This window comes from Rousettus aegyptiacus, unplaced genomic scaffold (assembly GCF_014176215.1).
Source record: "Rousettus aegyptiacus isolate mRouAeg1 unplaced genomic scaffold, mRouAeg1.p scaffold_m13_p_8, whole genome shotgun sequence".
Classification (NCBI taxonomy): Eukaryota; Metazoa; Chordata; class Mammalia; order Chiroptera; family Pteropodidae; genus Rousettus; species Rousettus aegyptiacus.
In genome coordinates, this window is record NW_023416311.1 from 13,204,875 (window position 1) to 13,229,609 (window position 24,735).

At 56.4% G+C, this 24,735-nt stretch overlaps 1 protein-coding gene and 1 pseudogene across 7 annotated transcripts in view; one reads left to right on the forward strand and one right to left on the reverse strand.

The window, feature by feature from the left end:
* Positions 1-110: 110 nt before the first annotated feature.
* Positions 111-24,735, reverse strand: part of MGRN1 (mahogunin ring finger 1) — a 47,954-nt gene continuing 23,329 nt past the window's right edge. For 2 of the 7 annotated variants that reach the window (XM_036225351.1, XM_036225353.1), the window contains exons 6-18: positions 21,321-21,387; positions 20,550-20,599; positions 18,188-18,235; positions 16,862-16,930; positions 15,277-15,436; positions 13,326-13,435; positions 10,975-11,040; positions 9,154-9,380; positions 7,975-8,092; positions 7,572-7,617; positions 6,010-6,108; positions 3,675-3,719; positions 111-1,804 (exon numbers count right to left, since the gene is read on the reverse strand). In XM_036225351.1, coding sequence (XP_036081244.1) covers positions 3,679-3,719; positions 6,010-6,108; positions 7,572-7,617; positions 7,975-8,092; positions 9,154-9,380; positions 10,975-11,040; positions 13,326-13,435; positions 15,277-15,436; positions 16,862-16,930; positions 18,188-18,235; positions 20,550-20,599; positions 21,321-21,387 — 1,101 coding nt within the window. In that variant the 3' untranslated portion in view covers positions 111-1,804; positions 3,675-3,678. The remainder of the gene's footprint in view (positions 1,805-3,674; positions 3,720-6,009; positions 6,109-7,571; positions 7,618-7,974; positions 8,093-9,153; positions 9,381-10,974; positions 11,041-13,325; positions 13,436-15,276; positions 15,437-16,861; positions 16,931-18,187; positions 18,236-20,549; positions 20,600-21,320; positions 21,388-24,735) is intronic. The other 5 variants (XM_036225355.1, XM_036225356.1, XM_036225352.1 and 2 more) reach the window with 3 other exon arrangements.
* On the forward strand, positions 2,763-2,881 carry LOC118607332 (annotated as a pseudogene).

Below are 24,735 nucleotides of genomic sequence, written 5' to 3' on the forward strand. Positions count from 1 at the left end.
TAGCACTGCTGTCAGGGTGTCAGAATCAATAGCCACTCAGCTGTCCTGCCTCCTGACCAAGAAATAGTCGAGGTACCTCAATCCTGTGCAAAGAGAAAGGAATGAACGAATATTGCTGCATGATTTTATTACTATAAATATACAGTAAAAACGAACAAAAACTAGCCAATCGGAATACATCAAATGATAGCACGTGTAAGTCCGAGACAGGGCAGTCTGCAACCCGTCCTTCAGAGTACTGGCACCAATACCAATGGCGAGAGGCCAGGGTGTTGGCAGGAGACGGGGGCGAGAGGAAGGAGATGACCAGCTTATGTATGTGTGCATGTGTGTGTGTGTGCACCCATGAGCACACGGTGGGCGGGACGGGAGGCGAGGCAGAGCGCCAAGCAGCCGGGGCAGGTGCCCTGAGCATGACCAAGAGCTGTGCCTAAGGAAGCACTCTGCTCACAGGCCCAACTGGAGAAAGGGGACCCACTGGACAAAGCCCCTCACAGTGCGGATGCTCCATGGATGGCTGCTGGCTGCCCCAAAATGTGTTTTTTTTTCCCAAGGCAGCTCCTCATAAAGCTGGCTCCCCAACCCCAGACCCAAAAATATCAGCATCCATGGGGAGCTGCAAAGACCCACCCACCCACCCACCAAGCCAAGGTTCCTGCTGGGGCAGCTCGTGCCCAGGGCTGGGCACCCCCTCTGCCGTTTTGTTGTCCAGGAAGCTTATTTTATAAAAAAAGATGAGATCACCTCAGATGAGAGCCTCATCCCCCAGGCAGGTCCCACTATAGGAGCCCCAGACTGAACAAATCAAAGAGAAACACAAAGTGATGTTTAAATGGCAAAGAGGGAGCAGAGAAGTTGCTCAGGTCCCTCCCTGGTTGGGTGAAAGGCAGCTTTTCAGGCTGAGCGGAAGCCTCTGCACCTGGAGGGAGTCTGAGAATGTGGGCGAAGCCACCTCTGAGAAGGTGCAGGGCTTGGAGAGGGGCCACTAGACCAACTGCTGCCAACAGGCTGCGCCTCTGTCCCTGGGCAGACCCAGACCCCGGCCTCACTTGTGGACACCTGGGCTGCCCAGGACAGAGCCGTGGGGAAAGGCTGTGAGCTGTGGGAGTCCACCCTGCACCAGACGGCCTGAGCAGGAAGAAGAAACAGCACAAAGCAGCGGCGCTGGCCAGGATACACACGTGGGGCGACGGGACAGGTACTGTTTCCTTCACGGACCGTCACTCAGACCCCACTTCCTTTCCTCCTGGAAAGCCCCCCAATAACACCACCTGTGAAGGCAGCACTTCACCCACCAATAAATCTCCTACCAGTTCACTGAGTTGTCAGGGTGTCAGCTCCCTACCAGCTGGGGGGCTGGGCGAAGCCAATCCAGGAACACATGGGTGGCCAGCCCCCAGCCTCAGCTGTTCAGCCAACAGGGCATTTGGGGAAACGCTAGAGCTCAGTGCCCGGGGCCGAAAGGGGATGTCCTTCATCTTGTACCATTTACAAATACAGTGACCATAGAAAAGGGGGTTCATCAGAGGGGACAGTCCACTGTGCTCTTTAATCAAGGGTTGCACTGCCCTTTGGAGTCGTGGCTACGAAGGGCACGCACACAGGAGGCCAGGGGTCGCACTGGAGTCCGGGTGGCCCATTGGCAATGTCTGGGGAGCTCAGGGCTCCATGCTGCCAGCCTGGCCAGGATCTCAGAGTGGGGTCGGCATGGTGGCCTCAGGGTTAAGACTGGGGCCACCAAATGGAGGCCAGGTGGGACCAGTGGTGAGGAGGCTTCAGGGCGTCTCCATGGAGGTGGACCATCCTGCAGGTAGGAGCAGAGGGAGGAGGGTCAGGCTCAGCCAAGTCTCACCTGCTCCCTTCATTGGCCAAGCTTTGGGTTCACATCAACCATAAGACCCAGAGAACAGGGCCACCCAGCACCCCCACTGCATGTGTGTGTCTGTGGTAGACCACACAGAGGGCCTGGGGACTCCAGCCTACGCAAGTGACCCAGGCCTGTCCCAGGTCACCCCACGGTGCCAGCAACAGAACCATAGCCCTGAAACGGAAAGGGGCACCTTCGGCCGCTGACCCCCAGGCCTCCTGCCCTCACGCAGTCCATGCTCCTAGAATGAGACCAGCCACTGTCCGCAGAGCTTCCCAACTGGATTAGGCTGAGACTTGGTCAGCTCTGGGCGCATAGCCAGTGCTCGAGTAGCCCCAGAAGTCCGATGTGCCCTCCTTAGAGGCCTGTTCTGCTCTTTCCATACATCCTGCACCTCCCCAATGCCGCGAGGTGCTCTGTCCCAGATCTGCCCCCGGGGCGCCAGTGTGGGGGGCCCTGGCCTGGGGCTGCAGCAGCAGAGGCACCAGCACACTTCTCAGGGCGGCAGACTGCACAGCTGCCCACCACCCACCATATGCGGACTCCACGGGGCGTCTTCAACTAGCAAAGCAAGCAGTGTTTCTGCCACTGGTCACTTGTGACACAGACCCTTGGGTGAGGGGATTATATTCTTAGGGGCTGTAGCTATGTGCAGGAAGTCAGCTCCGCCACACAGCCCACAAGTGAAATACTTTCTCTGTAGCTCCATCTGACCGGTTTTTCCTACTTCTGGAAGTTTTACCTAAATCACAACACTGAACATCTTTGACTGTGGAGGCCAGGGTCAACTTTATAAAAGTGTAGGGCCCTATCCAAATAGAGGGTAAGATTTGTCAGAAGAAACGTGTGAGGAGCACAAGAGAAATCTGTGTGGGAACATAAGAGCAGTCATCAAGTCTACGGCCATGCCACCCTGAATGCGCCCTATCTCGTCTGACCTCGGAAGCTAAGAGGGGTCCGGCCTGATTAGTACTTGGATGGGAGACCACCCAGGAATACCAGGTGCTGTAGGTGCTTAAAAAAAAAAAAAAAAGAGCAGTCGTCAAAACAAGTGGACGGACACTGCAGCCTAGGTTAGGACAGCTGCCCGGGAGCAAGGCCGGACACCAGGCTGGGGCATGTCTCCCAGCTGGGGCTGCTGAGGCCTTGCTGCCAGAATGGCCCAGGGGTCCAGCTGGTTCGCCCACACATCAGGGAAACCCAGGGCCACCGAAGGCACCAGACTTCGCAGAGGCTAATACCACGTGAAGGAAAAGAAAAGGGTCCCCAAAGCATGTGGCCTATTTTTTCGTGGTATTCTTAGAAGTGTCTTCTGTAAAATGTCCGTTTGGGTCACCCAGGTAGAGGGTGCCTCCTGTCATGTGGGGGACTCAATCTCACATGGCCTCCTGACATCAGAGTGTGCTGATGTTCCAGAAGGTTTCAGAGGTGGGTGGGGACAGGTTAGTAGCAGCGATGGGGGGAGCGGGGGTCTCAGAAATGGTAGAGTGTTGTTTCTTGGACACAAAAGGCTGGAAGAGCCTGACTGGGCCACCTGGTCCCAATGAAAGAATCTCTGGCCTGGAAGCCAGCATGAGAACCCTGGGACCACCTCTTCATGGCAAACGTGCAGCAGTTTAGGGAGGGTTCTGGATTCAGAATCCAGGTCCCGGGGGTAGACACGGATGTGGAAGAAGCCAGAAAATGGGCAGGAACCCCTAAGGAGTGAGCGGGAGTGGGAGAAGCAGCTGGGGGTGTCCTCTCTCCAGCCCCCTGCCAAGGACGCCCCTCAGAGCCACCCGCCACGCGCGGGAAGGTGATCACCTACCAGCTTACTCCTCTATACCAACAGAGCAGGAGTCGGGCCCCCGGGCTGTGCAGAGGAGGAGAGAGATGGAAGCTTGGTTAGCAAAGGCTCGGACAGACCAGCACATTCCACAGCAGATGCACTGGCTTTAGGACGAGCTGCCCTGATGGCCAGGGGGTTGGAAATGAAATGCCCACACAAACCAATGTGCTGGAACAAAGGAGGGACAGGCGGAAAAAATGTTTCCTGAGGACAGAGCACTGGGCCAAATTCTACTGCAGGGGAACTCGGCCTACGGGTGAGCACAGCGGGGCTGGGGGCCGCCAGGGCTGAACCCAGGGGGAAGGCAGAGCCCAGGACAGAGCCCCCCACAGGGCTGCCGGGGGGCCAGGCATCCAGGTTTTCACCATTTATGGACTTTCCCCCACTGTCCTTTTTTTCCATCACTGGGGGACATTCAGGCTCACTAACTCATGCTCCATCCATTCGGGGGACGGCTGCGCAGTTGTTATAAGGAATGAGGATACCTGTGTGTGTGTGTTCGTGTTCGTAAATACAGATGTAAAAAACGTTCAGGGTCTCTGCTAAATGAAAAAAGCCAGGAGCAAAATAGAGGGTGCCAGCACATGGCCAGACGACACACACACGCGTGCTCACAAAGATGCGCACGCCCGTGAGGACCCCTGCCCGTCCCCTGGCTGCAACCAGACGTGCTCGTGGGGCAGCAGACGTGGGACGCTACCAGTGTCCACCTCCTCTCTGTGCTCTGAGGGGCTCTGAGAAGCCACCCTGCGCTGCTGTACGGGCAGGGTGCAGAGGCAGGGTGGGCCTGGGCCAGCAGCCAGACATCACCCACCCTGCTTGCCCAGTCAGGCCCCGGATGCAGACTCCGGCCGCATTACCTCCCACTTCACATGTGGAGCCAGAAACCTGAGGTACTCGCCTAGGGGTGGGGGCTCGATGGCCAGAGGTCCTCGTCCCACTTGTGGGCCACGCTCAATGGCTGTGGCTTGTCCTGACCCTGCAGACCCCTGAGCACTCTGTGGGCCACTCAAGGGCGAAGGGTGGCAGAGACTGCGTGGGGACGATGTACCCCACACAGCTCCAAGGGCCTAAAGCGGGACACCCTGCGGGATCAGGACTTACTTATGGCTCTAGGAAGACAAGTCCCTCTTCTGGTCCCCACCCCCCAAGTTTGAATCATGATACTTAAAGTCCTCTGAAAAAACTTACTAGAATTCTGTACTACTCTAAGATGTGCTTGTCCTAAATGTGGCGTTTGCCTGTGGGTGTCCCTACAGGCTACCCTGCTTCCTCACACCTGGGGACCCTCTGTCTACAGAGGCTGCTGCTACAGAGGCTGGGGCAAGAGGCAAGAAGCCCTTCCAACCAAAGCATGTCATAAGTGCCCCATGCCCAAGCGAGGTCACTGGGGACCAGGCAACGCTGGCTCCAGGGGCAGGCGGGGGGTGAAGGGGCTCTCCAGGCACGTGGCAGGAGCCAGGCTCTGTGAGGGCAACATGACTATTTATCATGATCCCAGAACCTCAGATGACCTCCTGGTAGGTGCTGGCACAAAGGTCTGAGAACCCCCCACTCCCATCTCCATCCAGTCTTTACAGTCCAGGACTTGAAGCTGAGGATCTTGGCCCAGAGGAGCAGACAGCAGAGGAGCTGTGGCCATAGGCCCTGGGCAGAGGCCTCGGAAAAGGGGAGGAAGAGAAGTGAGACTCCTCCTACTGCCTTAGGCCTTGCTGGCACTTGGCGCCCCAGCCTGTCCTCCCACACCCTGGCCTGGGACACAGTGCTTCACCCAGGACCTCAGGCAGGTGGCAGAGAGCTGGTGACCCATTCAGGCTTGGGGCAGGCAGGCAGTTTTGTTTGTAGCTCCCCTGAGCAGAGATCCAAGCCTGTCAGAGCCATGGATGAAGGAAGATACAGCAATGGCAGTGGGACCAGCCCTGCCAGGCCCCGAGCAGGAGACAGACGGGGAGAACCACATCCTTAAACACACAGCCCTTCCTGCCTTACTGAGGCTGGGCTGGCTCTGGGGTGCAAAGGGGCCTCAGGCACAGGCTCTGCACCGAACAGCTAGGGGCTGCAAGAGTGACTGTGGAACCTGAGCTTGGCCATACTTTGGGGCTCAATAGGAGGAGCGTGGACTCACAGTCGGTGAGACAAGAGCGGGCTCCCCACAGGTCAGTCTCTCCCTGAGCAGTCAGAGCAGGCCCCCAGATTCATAGGGACAGCTGTGGAACCGCCCCAGGCCCAGCAGGCCCTCAGCTTCATGAGGACAATCACAGGACAACACCTGGGGGTGGCAGGCCCCCAGAACCCACAGGCTGAGTGCTGTTACCTGGCAGGTAGATGTCGGCGGGCGGGCCAGGCTGGCTGCGGCCACAGGGCTCAGGGCGGCCATCTTGCAGGACGTTCTCAATGGAGGGCACTCGGCTCCCTGCAGGAGAAGGGGCAGGTCAGGGACTCACAAGAGGCAAAGGTGGATCTGGATGTCCCTCTTGCAGAGAGCCTCGAGAGCCCATCTTTTGTCTCTGAGGGCACGACAGCCTCTGCAGGCCTGGGCTCCGGCCCAGACCCCGCCCCGACTCCCCTCTGCTCTCCCAGGACTAGAGGTAGACGTTTCTTATCCTTCCTCCCCTTCCTTCTACCACCCCCACCTCCCGCATGGGGCTTTTATTTTTATCATAAAAACATTATATGCCCACATTTAAAAAACAAGATAAAATGGTAAAGATATAACTGTCTCCTGTTTATCTTCTGGGTGAGCAGGTGAGGTGACAGTCCTTGGCCCACGTGTGCCTGTAGTGGGTCCAGCACAGATACTACAGTGGGGGACCCTCTGCACGTGGCTTGCCCACTCACACATCAGCTCTCAGCCGTGGACCTAAACTATTCTCAGTGCTGTCAAGGGTGTCCTCACGGGGGAGGTCCCCTCACCCAAAAGGGGCCTGAACCCTGTGACCATCCGGTCCCAGCATGCACTGTGCACAGGCAGGAAGAGGCCAACACTGGGGGACGTGGGGGAGCCAAAGCCTGGGAGGCAGAGGGGCTTGCCCTGCACCATGCTGGGCAGGAAGGCACGGCACCATGCCCAGGGACAGACACCCTTAACCCAAGCATCCTGCCCTAGGAGCCCACACTCACACCCAAGCCCAAGGGCCCCAGCCCAGCAGCCTACAGACAGGCCCCACCCACGTGTGGTAGGGCGGCTGCTCCTGGGAGGAACGTGGGTCCCCACAGTACAATGCCGGCCAGGGGACCCCTGGCAAGGAGGGGTCATAGCAATGGAGTAGCTGCAGGTTATTTTAGGGGCTTTTACCACACTGCTGGCTTGGGAGCCAGCCAGGGCCACCTCCTGGCTCTGTTACCTCTAAATTTAGTAGCCTTGGCCTCCCTAACACCAACCTTGAGCTCAGTTTCCTTATCTGTTCAATATGGGGAAGGAATGACCAGGACAGCGAAGGGATGGCATCTCCCCAGCCGGCAGAGGGGCTGGCACCACCCTGCACCCACTCCCTGGCCTTCAGCTGTGGCAGGCCCAAGACCCACACAGAGGCCCTAGGTCTCTCCAGACACCGTCAGGATGACAACCCCTAGGAATGGGCACAGCCCAAGGCCAGACTGGGCAGCTGTAAAGGAGGACATGCGTGGGGACCTGACCAAGTACAGAACGATCCAGGTGGGAAATAAACAGCTACTATGCAACACTGAATGGCGGGAAGGAAAACCAGGAGTGGCTGCGGGCTGTCCTCTGGGACATCGTGTAGTAACCGGTGTGTGCGGCCCCCTTGAGGACACCGGAAAATGCTCTGAGAAACCTCTAGGAGAGCTGAACTGGAAGTCTCTGCCCCACCCAGGTAGGGAGTACCAGAACCCTGCCCCTTGGGAGAGAGGGCTTACCTTGCTTTAATGACGAAGTCTCGTCAATCTCCTCCGTGAGGAAACTCTAGGAAACGAGGGAAAACGAGCCTGGAACTCTGTTGCTCACCCAGGACCGCTGCCGACTGCAGGAGACCCAACTGCGGGCAGCCCGGGGAGGGCACGGGGCTTGCCCACTGCCATCCAGGACATGCCAGCGTCTACCAGGTACTTCACACACAGCCCCTTCGCCCATGCCCACCCCACGGATGGGGACACTGGGGCTGGGGGGAGTCACGGCCCAGCCAAGGCTACTGAGTGAGGGAGTGGCAGGGTGGGCCCGGGACATGCCACGCCATAGGTCTGGGAGGCCAACAGGTGAGCAGTGGGGACACAGATCTCAGGTAGGCAGGGCTGAGGAGGGCAAGCCAGGGCTGGACCTCACCTCTGGGGAGCTGCTCAGCACCAGCCCGGCCCCGCTAGGCAGGGGAGGGGCGTCCGAGACCTGGGAGAGCTTCTCCTCATCCTCTTCATGGATGGGGGATGATGGGGACCGCAGGGTGCTGGGGGCAGAGAAGATGGGGGTGGAAGACAAGTGGATGAGAAACAATAACCACCGCCCCCCCCGAAGCTATTACCGCGAGGGGGTGAGCCTGCAGACATGTGCCGGGGTCCTCGGAAGAGATGCACCTGGGGAGGGGTGCACACTGGTAGAGTGCCGGCAGGACGCCAGCCAGCGGGACACGAAGGCTGTCCACCTGTGCGCTGGCACAGACCTAAAGACGGCCTTTTACTTCCAGAAGAAGAGAACTGTGATGGTCCATGCTTGGGGTGAGTGGGCTAGGCGTGGGGGCAGCAGGAGAGGCCTCCGTGTTTCTTTCTCTTTGAAGTGATTCTGCCTGAAGCTGCAGCTGGTTTTACAGAACCTGTGCCTTCTTTATACATTTCTAGTAAAAAAAAAAAAAACCCAGCACACATGTGAAGACTTCACACGGCAGGGCTGGTCACCTGAGCCTCACAAGTGTCTGAGGGAATCACGATGGACCACACTGGCTGGCCCTTGGGCATGTGGCCCTCAAAGGTTCCACATGTCAGTGATGATGACACTCTAGTGGCCTGGAGCAAGAGCCCTGCCTTTCAGCTCATCCGGCATAAACAAGGTGGAGGATGTGCACCTGGCTTCATTGCAGCTGGGTTTCTGTGGCCATCACTGGCCTCACAGCAGGATGTGACCAGATGACCAACCACCAGAACGTCCTGGAATCCTGAATCCCAAACGGTTTCCCTGGGCCGACACACTGCACACACTCCTGCGGTTTGCTGCTCCCGTGCAGCCTGGGAGAGGGAGGACACCGGCACCCCTGGCCTCCATGGGCACACTGTTCCCCTGCTGCCTCTGCTGTGAGCACCCTTAGCCATGACCATGAGCCTAACCCACAACTGGTCCTGTGAGTCTTTCTGGCAAATCACCAAATGAAACGTGTTATAAAACTATTTGAAGTTACAGATAAAACTGCTTTGTGCTTCTTATCCATTTGCACACGCCTCCTTCGCCCTGGCCCACAAGCGCAGGGGTGGGTCCCCGGACACCCTTCCCCACAGGGAATCCTGGCGTCAGCCTCACCTGTCGGGGGACTTGCTCCGAGGTTTGCCCTTCTGGTGGCTGCTCTCCATGATGCGATCAAGCCCAGCAAGAGGACAGCTGGCCTGGGATAGGCCGTCTGAGACGCCGGAGTAGGTGATCTCCTCATAAAGGGGGGCCGAAGGGATGGCTGGGGAGACGGCTCGAAGGCCATTGAGTGCCTCGAGCAGGGAGATGGGCTCATAGCCAGGGGGGATGCTGTCAGAGCTCTGCGGGGACAAGAGTGGGTGAGGGACAAGCTGGCCGGGCTCCTTGCCCACTACCTACTGCCCTGTTCTACCCCCCAGAATCTGCTTCCTGACCATCTCCTGTCTGGACCATCTTCCAGGGACTTAAATCCCCCCTCCCTCGGGGGCGCCAAGAACTCCAGAGCAGCAGCAGACGTCCTGCCCAGGGCTCCCCCAGCCATCAGCTGCAGCACATCCAAAGGCCCCACTCGATGCCCAGAATGAAGGCAGAGAGGGCATTCGGAAGAGCCACCCCACCCCCAGCCTTGGCCAGTCCCTACCTGGCTTTCTGTTCCTGCCTGGCAAGGGATGGAGAGTGAGAAAGGGGTTAGTGAGAGAAAGGAGAACTCGGGAGCAGGTGGAGAGCAAAGCCATGCCAGAGGCGAGAGAAACCAGTGGGAACCATGTGTGTTCTAGACCAGGGAGGACCTGGTCCCCCAGGGAGCCCTGCCCGACACAGGGATCTGGCCCAGCACGAGATCCTCCGTGGACCTTGGGCGGGCACCTGGGCAGGCGGGCATCCGAGGGGTGATGTGTGCTCTGGGTGATTCTCACAGGCCCCCTGGTTCAGAACCACTGTTTCCCCCTTGCAAGGAGCAGATCACATCAACAGGCTGAGTCTCGCTTTAGGGTTAAAGGTGAAGGGAGAAGGGAGCTGTGGGATGTCAGTGCTGGGCCCCTATGGGGCGGGGCAGCCACCTGCTCTCACTCTTATTAGATAAAGTGAAGGGCAAATGCTCCAAAGTGAAACCCCCTCCCACTGGCCCGATCCACCGGAAGGTGGGGGCTGCCTTTCAGGCAGGCAGCAGAGCAACCCTGGGACCACAGGGAAGGCAGGAGGGTCAGGGTGGTCACCTCCTGCCCTCAGCAAGCATTTCCTGGGGCCCTGGGTCACCTGAACCAGTAGTGCCCTGCATTTGCTCCCAATGTGCCCTCAATTTAAAGGTAAATAGTTACTCTGAACCCCCTCATCCCTCCAAAAATCCCGAGGTTGACTCTCTAGTGACTTCCACCTCTACACTTTACTAAGGGGACACAGGGTTCAGCAGAAGCCCAGCCCGGCTGCCACACGCTGTCTGGCCCCCAGCCTGCTTCCTGAGATGCAAGGAAGATGCAAGAAAACCAAGTCCTTGGCCCAGAGAGCTAAAACCCAAGGGGCAGGGGGCAGGGGATGCAGGATGACAAGCAAGCGCCAGGAATGCTATTTGCAAAATTCTGCAGCCACATTAGTTCCACCTCCAACGTCATTCCACTGCCAGCAAGAAAAAAAAGGGAAACAAGGGCAACGGGGACCCGGGCGGAAGCAGAGCTGGCGGGAAGGGGTGGCCTGAGGCCGGTACGTCGCCCGGCAGCGAGGACCCACGAGACTGGTTTTTTTTGCCAACAGACCTTGAGCTTTGCTTGTTCCACAAAACTCCCTTCCTGGGCAGGGACGCCGGGACTGGGGAGAGTGGATTTGACAGATTAAATTAACCAAACACGTCAGCCTGGGGTGAAAATGACTTCCTGTACTTGTCATTGGCTTAAGAATCGGGGTGAGGGGCAGAGATGTGGCCACAGGGCCAAACACACTTACAGTTTCCCTTTTAGGTTTCTTGCTGGCCAGTGAGGCGGGGTGCGACTTTGATTTTTTAAAGGGACACTGTCAAGATAAAAATCATACATTTTACAACTAGCACCCCCCCGTATGGCCCTGGAGCTGCCTGGGTGGGGTCTGTCTCGTCTGCTGGCTTCCACAAGCGCCACTGACCCAGTGCTTTGCAAACTTAACATGCAAGTGAACTGCGGGCGCCCTGCAAACGCAGGTCTGGGCTGGGCCTGCACATCCATGAAGCTCCAGGAGCCGTGCTGCAGTTAGAGCCTGTCCCCATCCCTAATGCCCGCCCATGGTCTGGGTCTCCCTGAGCAGCAAGTCCAGGGTAGGGAGGTGTGACAGTGGCTGCCTGCTCCTTAAAAGTGGGCCTGGCTGGGCATAGAGAAGGGACCCCAATGCCCCGGGTACCTCCAATGAGGCTTGGCCCAGCCTCTTAAACTTATCACCTACATATAAGTCCTAACAGTGGCTAGGGAGAAAAATCAGCCCTAAATCACCCCATTCTGCAATGATTTTAATGGACTCCATGAAGAAAATGCCTAATTTGGGCTCTCTCTGGTACTATGTGGAAATGGCTTATACAGGAGATGCAGCGGAGAACAAGAACTCATTTATTTGGAGATCTTAACCTCCAGAGAAGAAGGTGCTGGGTCACCGCCTGAGCCCCAGCCCGCCTGCACCATGGGCAGCATCTCAGCTCTCAGGATAAGGGGGGACAAACACAGGAGGATCCAGCCTGACCCTCAGACACTGGGGCAAAAACTGGGAGGACAACACACAAACGACAAGAAAACCCCACAGCCCGAGCAGCTGCTCCTGTGTGAAACAGCCGGGGTCCTCTCTTCCCAGGAGCAAAACACGCCTAAGTGCTATTCCTCTCTTCCCCAAAAGTACGATGTTGGGGGAGAGTCCAACGTTACACTGGAGGGCTTGGCTTCCGAGTCCTCGGCCCTGGTGCTGACAGGGTCCACAGGCTAAACAGTGTGGCTGCCCCAGGAGAAGGAGGGGTGACGGGGACCTGCCCCCAGGGGCAGCCTTGCGTCTGCTCCAGCTGCAAGACCACACCTTCAGACTTTGAAAGAGAAGCCAGGTATCTGAGTTTTAAGGGAAATTTCCAAGCTTTTAAATATTGGCCCAATTTTCAGAAACACTGTGTGGGTCAAACACATCACATCCACAAGCTCAGTACAGGAGCCCATCCTGGAGGGTGCCAATCAGAGGGTTTGGGTCCTTTTCTCTTTGTACAGAGTTAGCAGGGCCTCTAAGAATCACTGGGTCCAAACAACCTCAGTCGAGAGCCAAGACACGGACTCGCAGCGGACAACACTCGCCGCCCCCTGGGACCTGGGAACTCGGGACCCGGGCCTGTCCCCACCTGCTCTCTGGTCCTTCCTCCCCCATCTGTCCGCCTTTCTACCCCATCCCTGTCTCTGTCTCGCTCCATGTCTCTTTCCATCTTTCTCCCTGTCTGTCCACCTCCAAGCAGCTCCCTTTCGCTCTCGTCCCTGCCGCGTCTCTTTTCTGTCTCTGCATCACCCTCTCCCCCGCCCTTACCTGTCTCTTCCCCTTTCTCTCTGTATCTCTCCCCTTCTCTCTGCATTTCTGTGTCTCCATCTGCCTCTGCCCATACAGCTCTGTCTTTCTGTGTGTGTGTGTCTCTCTCCATGTCTCTGCCCATCTCTCTCTCGAGGTCCCCAAAGCCAGAGTCTGACTCCCTTCATCTGCCTGCAGCAAGGTCTACCTCACGGTTTCTCGGGGAGCAAAGGCAGTGGCCGGGTGCTGAGGTGCCCTCCTATGCGCCCAAGCTGGGGAGGGGTGGGCAAGGAACACACAGAGGGCATCTAAAAGCCATTCTTTGAAGGCCACCTCACTTCCCAAGACCCACAGAGTACCCTGGCTGTCTCGCCTGTTGGAGCAATGGTGACAGACACCATGGCTCAAGTTCGGTGAAGGGGCGCTTGCCATTGCCATCAATCCTTGCAACTGGAGCTCACTGGCCCAGCCTGTATGACCCCACTCAGCCTCACAGCCACCTGTGGGGCCATGCTGGGCAGATGAGGACAGAGGACTACAGAGCCAGCAGGTGGAGGTGCTATCCAGACAGTCTGGGTCCTGGCTGGGTACTGACTGCCCCAAGGGTGCCCAGGTGGTCTCCTTCTGGCCTGCCTGATCAACCTGGCCCAACCGGGAGCCAGACACTGTCTTATCACAAAGGCATGCCCTGGAAGCATCTGGACACCTGTCAGGCCCTGGAGAGTGGGCGGGGGCTTCCTCCAGATCCCCTCTCCTCTCCGCCACAACACCCTCCAATGCAGCGAGAAAGAGGCACTTACAGAGTGCTCATCGTGGTCCATACTCTGGGCCAGAACAGGGCTAAAGGAGACGGGGGACAGGGCGCCTGGCTTCTTCCTCACTGCCCGGATCTGCAGAAGGGCCCGGAAAGCTGTGGCAGAGAGAAAGGAAAGCAAGGGCTGGTGTCAGGCAAGGGCTGGCTCCAGCACCACCAAGACCCTCCAAACTCCAGGGACCACCCGCCCACGCCACAACAGTCCTGGGACAAGCCACATTTCCAAATCAGGTGAACAGAGTCACAACAAAACATCCCTGGCAGGAAAAGAGGCCAGGATGGCCTGCCCCCGCTCAGAGTTTCCAGGGGCAGCACGCATGGCGTAGCTGGTCTCTCGCCCACCACACCCCAGACTGTACACTAGACAGTGAGCATGGCTGCGAGTTACAATTGCCAACCACCTGGAAGCACACGGTGTCGTCTCCTGGGAGTTATACCAAGGAAGAAAGCAACCAACAGGCAGGAGGCAGGTGTGTGTACGTGGACGCTCATGACAGCACAAAGTTTATCTACACTGGGGAAACTAGAAACAGCACAGGAGCTGGGAAAATAAACTAGGACACAGGCCACTGGTCACCCTGTGGTGTTAGTTCCACTCGCAAAAGGAAAACGTTTGTGAGACGCAGTTAAATAAAAAGTGCAGGTCACACACGTAGGAGTCACAAATATATCAGCTGCACCTTCTCAAAAGATGAGCAACGACTGAGTCCCCAGGGTTGACAGCAGTCACCTCAGGCCCTGGCCCATCTCGCCAGCCCAAGTGTTACAAATGCCCGCCCTGGGGCCGCTGTTCCACCGAGAATGCCCAGGAGGCTGAAGCAAGCCGGGGAGGCTGCAGTTCCGCTCCAGCTCAGGATCCTGCCACCGCCACAGCCCCCCTGCCCCTACTCCCTGCCCCTCTTCTCCCGGCCTGCCCCCAGACAGGAGAGGCCACTGCCCTCCATGCTGTACTGACTGAGGTGGGTGGAGCCTCTCTGCCCATCTCTATGGGCCCAGCGCACAGCCTCCAAGTCCCATCAAGGCTGGGGCTTCCTCCCAGGCGCTGGACCTCTCAGACTACATGGCCATGTGGCCTTGTCCTCCACTTCCCCACGGCCAGCCTGCCCTGTGGTCCTTGTGCAGGCACACCCCATCCACGGCCCACCTGGCTATCACGGGGAACAACTCTGTGACGTGCTGGTGCAGCCAGTTCCAGTCAGCAGCGGCAAGAGTGTGGGCTCTGGGCCGAACCCCAGTTTAAACCCTATCTCTGCCCCTATTAGCCACAACCTCGGGCAGGGTCTTTCTGAGTCCCAAGATAGTGACAGGGCAAGCATGACACCAGGTGTCCTGGCTCAGAGCTCGGGAGTGGAGCCTCCGTAGCCGAGGAGTAAAAGAGGAGAAAGGCCATATTCAAACAGCCACCACTTACCTACTAAATGAAAATGTCCCACAGACCCGCCAGGCAGGTGCTCTCCCACCCCCTCAACGCTCATGTTGACCCAGTGGGACCTGTACCCCAAGAACGTTTAGATTCTTTCTATTGGAAAACAAATATTTTATTCAGAATTATACCCGACGTGATGGCTTTTGACTAAAAAAATATCTGGAGTGCTCCAGGAAACCAGATTTAATTCCTTGAATAGTACCCTCTCCATTTCACTCTAATTTTCTATTATTTCTCACATAACCTTTAAAATAAGGATTTAATTCACTGATCAATTTCTGCCCAGTTCCAATTTCACTGTAAACACCTGCCCTGGCCATCTGTTCCGGAAGTCTAACTTTCTGGAGGCAGATCTAGGGGGATCTAATCCATCCACATGCCCACGTAGCTGCTGTGGGTAGTAACTGCCTAAGTTAACCACCAAGTTCCAATGTGCCGTGAACCCAGTGGGAGGCTGACAGCCTCTCATCCTCAGCCCCCCGGCCGCCCCGGTGCGGCAGTCCCCACTCACGCAGCCGGCAGATGGGGCAGTTGCTGGCCTGGTAGCGCAGCGTGTCAGCGCAGGAGTTGCACAGGCACAGGTGGCGGCAAGGCAGGATCAGCGTGTCCCGCAGGTCTGACAGGCACACCACGCACTCGTTGCTGTTGTCACTGTTCTCCTCATCTGAGGGCTGCAGGGACATCGAGGATCCAAGGGTCAGTGGCCTCCGGAGAGCTAGGGACTGGGGGCCAGCTAAGGTGCAGGAAGGGGGTCTCCCTGTCCCTGGCCACCCACTGGCAAAACCCTACTTCCCCAGGGGGATGCTGTGGCAAAGAGAAGCCCGAGAGGGCAGAGGAAGGTCACCAAGGTGCAGGACTCCTCATGAGATGTGGCCCAGAGTCTCGCTTGCTGGGGCAGGCTCAGATGCAGCCTGCGCCCACCCCACAGCAAAAGAAGAGACTCTGTGGCCCCACCCTCACTCCCCAAATCAAGGAACTCAGGTGTCTTTCTATTCCTCAGAATCAAATACAAAATGTGGAAGAGATGCCACCCTATGGAACATGTCTGCCATTCGGTTAAAACGAAATAAAACAAAATCAGACAAGTCTAACTGGTTTGAAATATTTTCATCAAGTAATGACAGTTTTTGGAATACAAAAATAGTAACTGGATCAAGAGACAGCAACATTCTAAAACAGGGATCAGCAAGCTACGGTCTGCTGCCTATTTCTGTAAATAAAGTTTTATTGAAACATGGCCTTGTCCACTTGTTTCCATAATGCCTGCGGCTGCTTCTGTGCTATAATGGTAGTGTTGAATAGATATGACAGACACCCTCGGAGCCAGTAAAGTCAAAAATATTTACTATCTGGCCCTTTACAGAAAGTCTGCCAACCTGTGTGAAACACACAAACTGGGCAGACTGCTCCCCTGAGGCTCAGGGCCGGCCAAACGGCCTTGTCCTCCTGCTTCTGGCTTGTTCCAGCTGGTGTGAAACTTCTGGAGATGTAAAAAACAGCATCGGTTTCATTCGTGCCAGTGCGCCTTTCCAAACAGTGACGAAGGCACCAGTTCTTGGCTACCCTTCCCTGGCTATGCCGGATCCGGCTGTCAGACACCGTGCTTCTGTCACGGTCACAGGAAGGCACATCCCTCCCTGCACATAACCGCAGGGGCTTGAGTCTGGGGAGTCTGGGGAGGAGACAACCAGCAGGAGACAGTGAACCGCTGGTTGTGGGAAGAAAAAGGACAAGGCAGTACTGGGTAAGCCCGATCAGGCAAGAGGGGACCCCACGGGCCCAGGCTGCCCTGGCTGACCTGACAGCCAGCAGCCCAGTGATGGTAACAAGTCAGTGAATTTGCTGGAAAAAGAACAAAATATCCTGTAGACTCTGTTAATTCCATAAAAAAATGATGCAGTCTGGGGTGCCGGACCCTCCGGGGAAAGCGTGGAAGGGAAATGGCTTATCGACCAAACTACCTGTGGGGCTCTGGCCATGGCTGGGGGACCCCAGGCAAGCCACTCCCATGAGTCTGCTTCCATTCAATGGCAGGGAAGCTGGGGAGTGAGGCCGGCGGCCTGGAGGCCCAGTGCGTGTTCGCCACCAGCACATACCTTTGTCTCCTGGTTGTTCTTGTTCTCGATGCCGTAGATCTCCTGCAGCAGGTAGCTGACCCGGTCCACCTGGAGAGCAGAAAGGCATCTGTGCAATTGCTGGCCCCACTCAAGGGCTCCTCTGCACCCACCTGGCCTAATACCACCTCCCAGATGCCAGGCTCGGGTCCCGGGAACAGATACATTTGGGAACTCTATCCAGTCCCACGCCTGGGGAGAGGGATAGGGAGAACCTGCTACCTGCCCAGCCCAGGAGGGCAGCAGGATGGGGGGCCCAGTGGTTCTGCCCACCACAGAGGACCTGGACCCACGCTCTACACGGGCCCAGCAACCACACCCGCTGTCCATCTTACCGTCCCTAATCTGGAGAAAAGATCTCTTTGAACCCATCGGTCCCCTGCCCCACAAGTGACCAGGGTCAGGCCTCATGTTAGCTACATTCAAAAGTGGTCTAAACTACTGTTTCCCACAGGCCCATGGGCTATAAACACCCCTCCTGAGAGCCACAGTCCTGCTGGTCAGCTCTCCTGGGACAAGGGCTCTGACCATCACTGGGGTCTCCGGCTGTCCTGCCACCTTCAGGGGCTGGATCTGCCAGTTCTCCCTACCCTCCATTTAAAAAATTAACCGACATCACTCCCGGGTTGTGGCTTATGCACTTAAGCAGCTACATACAAGGATAATCTTAACCATGGCTTTGGAAACAGATCCCACTGTGGCCATTATGAAATCAGTCTCAATATCGAAATCCAACATGGTGCAGCTCAGGGGACCCCATCCTCTAAATTTTCAGTGTCGGAGGCCACCGGGAATAATTGTTCCTGCTGTAGGAACATGGAATTACTGACCCCAAAGAAAAGTTGTACTACTCTGTAGCTCCCATTTGTTTCCAAATATTCCATCTTTCCTCTCAAAATTGATTAAGTCCATCATCTTTGCCCAATACTGAGGTATACTACATAATCTGTGAGGAGGAGGAGGAGGGAAGCTGCTGTCTTAGTTTCCTGTTTCCTTCCTACCTCCATCCATTCATTCGTTCGGCAAACATTTACTGAAAACTTGCTATGTTCATGCTGGATAACGCTCAAGGCTACGACAGTCAATGCTGGTACATGGTGGGTATGCAGTACACACGCACGTACCCAATGACCCTGACCCTGACTTCCCAGAGCCCAGAGCAATGGCAAACACGTCAACAGGCTTGTCGCCAGCTACCTCAACAGCAACCATGGTGGACAGGGAGAATAACCCACCAAGACTACTAGATTGTATGTATACACGTGTCTTTTAAATGAAGAGGGCTCGCATTTCCTCTGACGGACTTACAATTTGCTTCTGCTTTAACGGCTTCACAGAGAAGCTGCCATCGACATGCTGCAGGGAGAAAGACACAGAGGTTAACTCGACCACACGGGCACTGCTCAGCCGGCTGAAGGCCTTCCTTGGTCATTCCACGTTCATCGCTGGAAAAGGAGGGGCTGTGTGAAGACTAAAGAGCCAAGCCAGGGTTTCTCAAATGCGGCCTCTGACCTGGCCTCAGCACTACGCCAAGCACCTTCTAAAGATACCTCCTCCGGGGTCCCACCCTGACCTGCAAAGCCCAACTGGCCTCAGGTAGTTCTCAAGCACATTCAGATTTACAACCACCAGCCAGGTTCTGATGATGGACAAAGGCCTCCCCAAAGTCAAGAAGCAGTACATGGATGGCAAGAATTGAACATCAGTTCCGGCCCTCAAAGGGCTTGGTCTAGTCTCAAAGACAGCACGAGAACACGCACACGCATGCATACACAGGAAAGCCCAACGCTCTAAAACTGTAGAATAAACCAGAACAGTGTATTCAGCGGTATCTGGGGAGACAGCTGAGAGTTGAGGAGGTTAATTTAGGTACAAAATCTGAGACCTTGTGCTATCATCAATTATCATTCTGAGTTAACTGAGACCAGCACTTGGCATTTTCTGGTAAGGCTGATGGGTTCCTACAGAAGTTTCTAGTATGCCGAACTCAAAAAATGAAGCAGTTTCTCACTGGGCTCTAAACTGGAAACACAGAATGGAATATTAGCCATCAATGGCCCCTATGCCTTGGCCAGAGAAGTAGAAGGGTAGACAGGTACTGTCGCTTCCGACAAGACCAGACTTGGGGAGCACAGCTGGCAAACCCAGAGCTGGAGGAGGAGAGGGCCAAACTCTGCCTGGGGCACTCGGCGTCAGCACAGCCCCAGGAGGCCAGGAAGAACACTCAACAAATAGGCCAGAGAGGCCTCAGGCCTGTGTACAATGACTCCTGGAGTGCCTGGAAAGACCCGGATCACAGGAAGAAGCTGGGCCCTGCACAAAGGTGATCTCGGTGCTGCAGACGCACACCCAGCTAAGGAAGCTAGGATTGCAGGGTGCCCAGGCAGGGTGGGAATTCCAGAACAAGCAGCCTGAGCATAGTTTCCTCAAAGGATCTTTGCTATTCATCCGCGTAGGACACAGGCTAGCGCTGGAAACTCTGTGCAAGTGCAGAGTGCCAACCAATGTCACAGAGCACTGGGGGTAGGGGGTGTCAGCCATGGCATTTTCAAACAAATGACATACCCCACTACCTCCAGCAAAGGTCTCAACTGGCAGGGACGCTGTCCTAACGCAGCCAGGCACTTTAATCACTGTGTAGACAGACGCACAGGACTGCCTGGCCCCCAGGACCAGCAGTAACTGGTGAGCGAGATGATCCCTAGAACCCGCAATGTCCTAATCAGTAATGAGGGTGACCATCTGCACTACCAAAGCCAATTTCCCCACTGTACCCCATAAACGTGGCCAGAAAAGACAAATAGCTGGGGAACCTGGGGACTTGGGTTTATGTGAAAAGAAGGGGCACCTAAGTTTGAATTCACGTAATGCTAAAGGTAATATTAAGTGACTCCCTTCACGTAAACGGCCTCTTCATCTGTAGGCGTCCCTGGCTCAGGGCCCTCATTAGAGTCTGGGTGTCTCCTGCCTCTGCCACTCACAGAGAGTCCAGGGCTGTGCTAGGCAGGTGGCAGACCCTCCTCCACAGTACCAGCACTTGCAGAGTCCCTACTTCACACTGAGGACATGACAAACTAGGGGCCAGCCCTGCTCTCATGGACATCAGATGAGTGAGTGCAACACATAACTGCCTGGAAGTCAGCAAGGTCCCAGTGGGGAGGGAGGGCTGCCTGGCCCTGAAGGACCAGGGGATGCAGCCTCCTGGAGGCAGGACAGGATCACCTGTGAATGTCTGAGGACCAGGTGGGGACTGAGAGATTCTGAAGACACCCAGGCCACTGGGTCTGGTGGGAAAGGCCACAGCCCTGGATCACCCTTCTACATCCCAGAGGAACGGTGGTCTGACCAGAGCCCTCCACATGGGGGTCTCAGCCCCTGAGCTGGTAGGTTACAGGGACTTCCCAGAGGGCTGGTCTCCCCAGAACATGCCCTCGCCAAACATCATGTGTCCTTTAAAAAGCCTCCTGATGGCAATGCTCTACCTCAAGGCCCAGCCTCTGGAAACACATCATCTTCCTGAAGCCTGGAACAACTGGGGAACCCTCCGTGTGCCCTGGGCCTCTGGTTCTGAGCCCACCTGACCAGGCGTGACCCCCAAGTTCAGACTTCTAGTCTCAAACACCACCCCTCTGCCCATCGCTCCCAGGTCAAGGCGCAGGATAGCACTTACCTTTTCGAAGGCAGCCAGGAGCACGTGGGCATGGCCAGTCACCTCCACAACTGCCCAGAGAGAGAGAGGAGAGTGAGCTTAGAGGACTGACCTGCCCCTGCCCCAGCTTCTCCTCCTCATTCCTGTGGGCTGAGTCCAGAACCTTTCGAAGGGCTCATCCTCATCTCGCATTCTCTGCCTGGGGAGCCCTGTCTCCTTCCAGCCCACACTTCACCCCTCCTTCAAAGTAGCCACTCCAAACTGCCTGAGGCTGGCTCTGTACCTGCTGTCTCATTCTGCACATGGAGGGACATTTTAGGCAGTGCTGCCGGACTGAGATAGTGGGCTTGGGGACAAGCCCTGCCCCCTGGCAGGGCTCCACCATCCACATCCTAGGCTGGGGCGTGCAGCCCACAGCAGTGGCAGGGAGACCCAGCAGTCTTTGCCGGACTGGTTAGGAAATCAGCATGGCCTGAGACAGGCCCATCCCACTCCCTGCTGCTCTCTGCTAACCGTCTCCATCATTCCGCTCGCTGTGGGGTGGACACCAGATCAGAGGCCTCTCTAGCCACTGTTACTACAGTGAGAGCCAGACTCTACCACAAGGGGGCCCTAGAGAGAAGATGGAGAGCCCAGCGCTTGAGTCCCAGGGCCCTAAACCTGCTAAGTGGGCTGAGCCACACCCTCCATGGGTTCTGAATAAACGCCTCCCCGATGACTGAGGGGAGAAGTGGCTTCTTCCCACAGGGTCCACACACTGGATGGGAGAACAGAAGAGGAAAGGCCGCTCACCATCTCCTTCATCCACCACCGCCTGGATGACCACTGGAAACACTCCCCGGTCTAGGTCGAAGTTCAGCTGAGGAAAAGAGGAGAGAACAGTCAGACTGAGCTGCAGAAGACAAACAAAATGGCAAAAAAAAGAGGCCTGGCGGTGCCTTTCTGGGTGATTTTTGTGTGTGTGGTAAAATAAAGATGATTAAAACAGCAAGTTTGTATTCGATTCAGTGGCATTAAGTACATTCATATGGTCATGCGACCATCACCACCACCCATTTCCAGAATGTTTTCGTCATTCCAAGCAGGAACCCTGTTCCCATTAGGCAGCCACTCCCATCCCCCTCCCTCGGCCCTGGCAACCTCCACTCTACTTTGCCTATGGACTTGCCGGTTCTGGACATTTTATAGAAATGAAATCACACAGGCTTTGTCTTTTGTACCTGGCTTCTTTCCCTCGGCATGTGTTCCAGGATTACCCACCTGACGGCATGTCCGTGCTTCCTTCCTGTTCAAGTCTGAGTAGTATTCCACTGTGTAGCCAGACCACATGCTTTATCCAATCATTTGCCAATGGACACCTTTGGCTGTCATGAGCAGTGCTGCCATGAACACTGCTGGACTAACAGCTCTTTGGGCCTGTTTTCAGTTCTCCTGGGTACGACCAGGCGTGGAAGTACTGGGTCACGTGGGAGCTCTGCGTTTAACCTTGTAAAGAAAGGCACCTGGAGTGGCGTCGACCGAGCACAAAAGGAAAGTGAAGGAGACCACGCAGCTGGTCTGAACTCAAGGATAAACCTCTTGTCACTTTTCATTCTCCAGCTCCAACCCCTTGTGACTTTTGCTGCTCTCTGGCTGAAGGCCACTCTCCTCCCCACAGGAGTCCACTTGAGTGTGGTCTTGTATTTGTTCACCATTGGGGGCCTCAGATCAGGTCACGCTGAGCCCACGGGACGGAGGTGGCCAGCTGAGGACACCCACAGCAGGGGCTTCCCAGGGGAGGCCTGAAAGGCAGGCCTGTGGGTCATAGGCTGTCAGTGGGAGCAAGACGGGGAACAGAGAGGCCAGGAGGGGTCCGGGTGGCAGGGCAGGGTCAGACCGAGAAATGGCAGGTTCAAGTCTAGCTCTACTACCCAGGCCTGTTTCCTCATCTATGAAAGAAGGATAAAAGCTCTGCCTAATGAAAAGGCTCTGAGCGTGGTGTCTTGGAGAGTACACAGTGAGCACCAGCGACTCGAACCTCCGTGTGTTTAGGCAGTGGGAACCAAGGGAGGTGGCCCAGGAGGACCTCCCAGAGCCCTGGACCCCAGGAATGCAGGACTGTGGGGATATGTGTGCATGCCAGCTGCATGAGGGGACGTGGGGGACGTGTGGGATGTGTCCAGGCCCACCCAGGACCCAGCCAAGCCTCACGCTCCCCGCGGCCTCAGGGTAGAAGGGCTCCACCGCAGAAACTTGGGCTTGTGGGAGAGAAGGACCCCTTTTCTGAGCCCCTGCCTTGCTCTGAGATGATCCCAGAAGAAGGTGATCACCCACGACTCAGGAGTTACATGCCACCCACAGCTATCCGGGGGACAGGGGCGCTTTGCAAGCCTGCCTGCTCTCCCCACCCTGAAAGCACAGAGAACAATCTTGCTGACGACCATCCCAAAGCTACCCTGGTGACGACCATGCTGGGTGTGAGGCACAAGTGCTGCCCTTCCAAGGGCTGTAACTAAGCCCAGGGTGGGGCGCTGTTCAGGTGACAGAGCAGGATAGGAGCAGAGCTTTGTGCACTTCGTCCCCTGTGCTTCTGGCCAGCTGCTGGAATACAATCCTCAGGGCAGACGTGGCTGGCTGACCAGGTGCGCTGTGACGCCACCAAGTGATCCATACTGTCTTTCTCCCTTGCATGCTGAGTGCCACCTCAGCGTGGCTGACAGTCGTGTTTTGCTGGTGCTGGCATAACAGACAGCAGTGTGCATGGAGAGATGTGCAGGGTGGCCCCACCAGCAGGCAAGGACCCTGGCCCTTCTCCCCTCCTGCCCTCTCAGCAGACAGGGCTCGTGATGGACAGCCCAAGCTAAGTAAGCACTCTGCATGCGTGACCTCATGGAACCCTGATGGCTAACCCAGAGCAAGAGACTGTTTCTACCTCCAGGTGACAAATGGGAAACCACAGAGCACATAACTTGACCAATGTTTCATGGAGAGAATGACAGAGCCAAGGTCACCTCCAGACCCCGCCTACCTGTGCCCTCCCAGTCCCTGGGATAGGCCACCACTGCTGCCCTAAACATCCTGGTACTTCTGTCCCTGAGACCCTGCTCTTACCCAGCCTGACCCCAACCCCCCCACCACCCAGACCAGTCTGAACCCCACAGAGAATGTGCAGACAGCTGCTGCTCCTGCCCAGCATCCAAGAACCCCTCTCGGGTGGCACCTGTCCAATCTTCCTTGGGGAAGTTTGGGAATGACCTCTCTCCTACCCTGGTCTGTGTGGTCTGGCCAGAGGATGGCACATGCCTGCCTCTAACAGGGGCAACAGAGGGGAGGCATATGGCCTGGGGTGGTCCAACCAAGCACTCTAGGACCCAGGCTGCTGGTCTGCAGAGCGCCAGGCAGAGAGCAAGGCAGGCTGAGCCAGAGCAGACCCTGTCCTGATGACACAGGCCCTAGAGGAAATGGCAAGCTATCCAGCTCTTTCAAAATCTAGGCAAATAAATTCTCGATTTTCTTAAGCCAGACTGAGGTGTTTCTGTCACTCACAACCAAAAAGTCCTGACAGAGACACTGCCTTGAAGGCTCTGTTGCAGCAGCCTTCCCAGCCCCTCCCACTGACATTCAGCTTGCAAATCATGTGTTCTCAGCACCCTAAACGCCTTCATTCAATTACTCAGCAAACTCCGACGGATGACCTACACTGGCTGGCCCAGTGCTGGGCCAGGGGACGGAGATGGAGATGATGGGGGGACTGGAGCTCCAACTCTTCCAGGCCTTCAGGGTCCGGATGCTGCGCTGTCCTTGGGGTGCTGGGACAAACTACACACACACAGCTGCCGCCCCACACATGCCTCTGGTTACCTCACCTGTGCATCTGTAGCCAGCACCCCATTCCAGCCCTATCACACAGAAGGGCAAGGCTCCCTGGAGGCCCAGGGAGAGTGACCCAGGGAGCAAGGACCATGTCCCCCAAAATGCCTGCTCCACACAAGGCACACACCAAAACTAAGCATGCTTCCACCCACTGCAGAGAGGCTGAGGGAGACATTTATTTTTAATGCAGGAAGAAAGGCTTTAATGCAGGAAGAGAGGCCCCCCAAGTCAGGAGAAAGAGCCAGGCAGCTGACGCCAGCGTGAGTCACCCCTAGGCTCTCTGGCTCACGCTTTGCTCTTCCCCTATGCTGCCTTGGTGGGAACCTTGCACCCTGGCACCCTCAAGCTCTCTCTT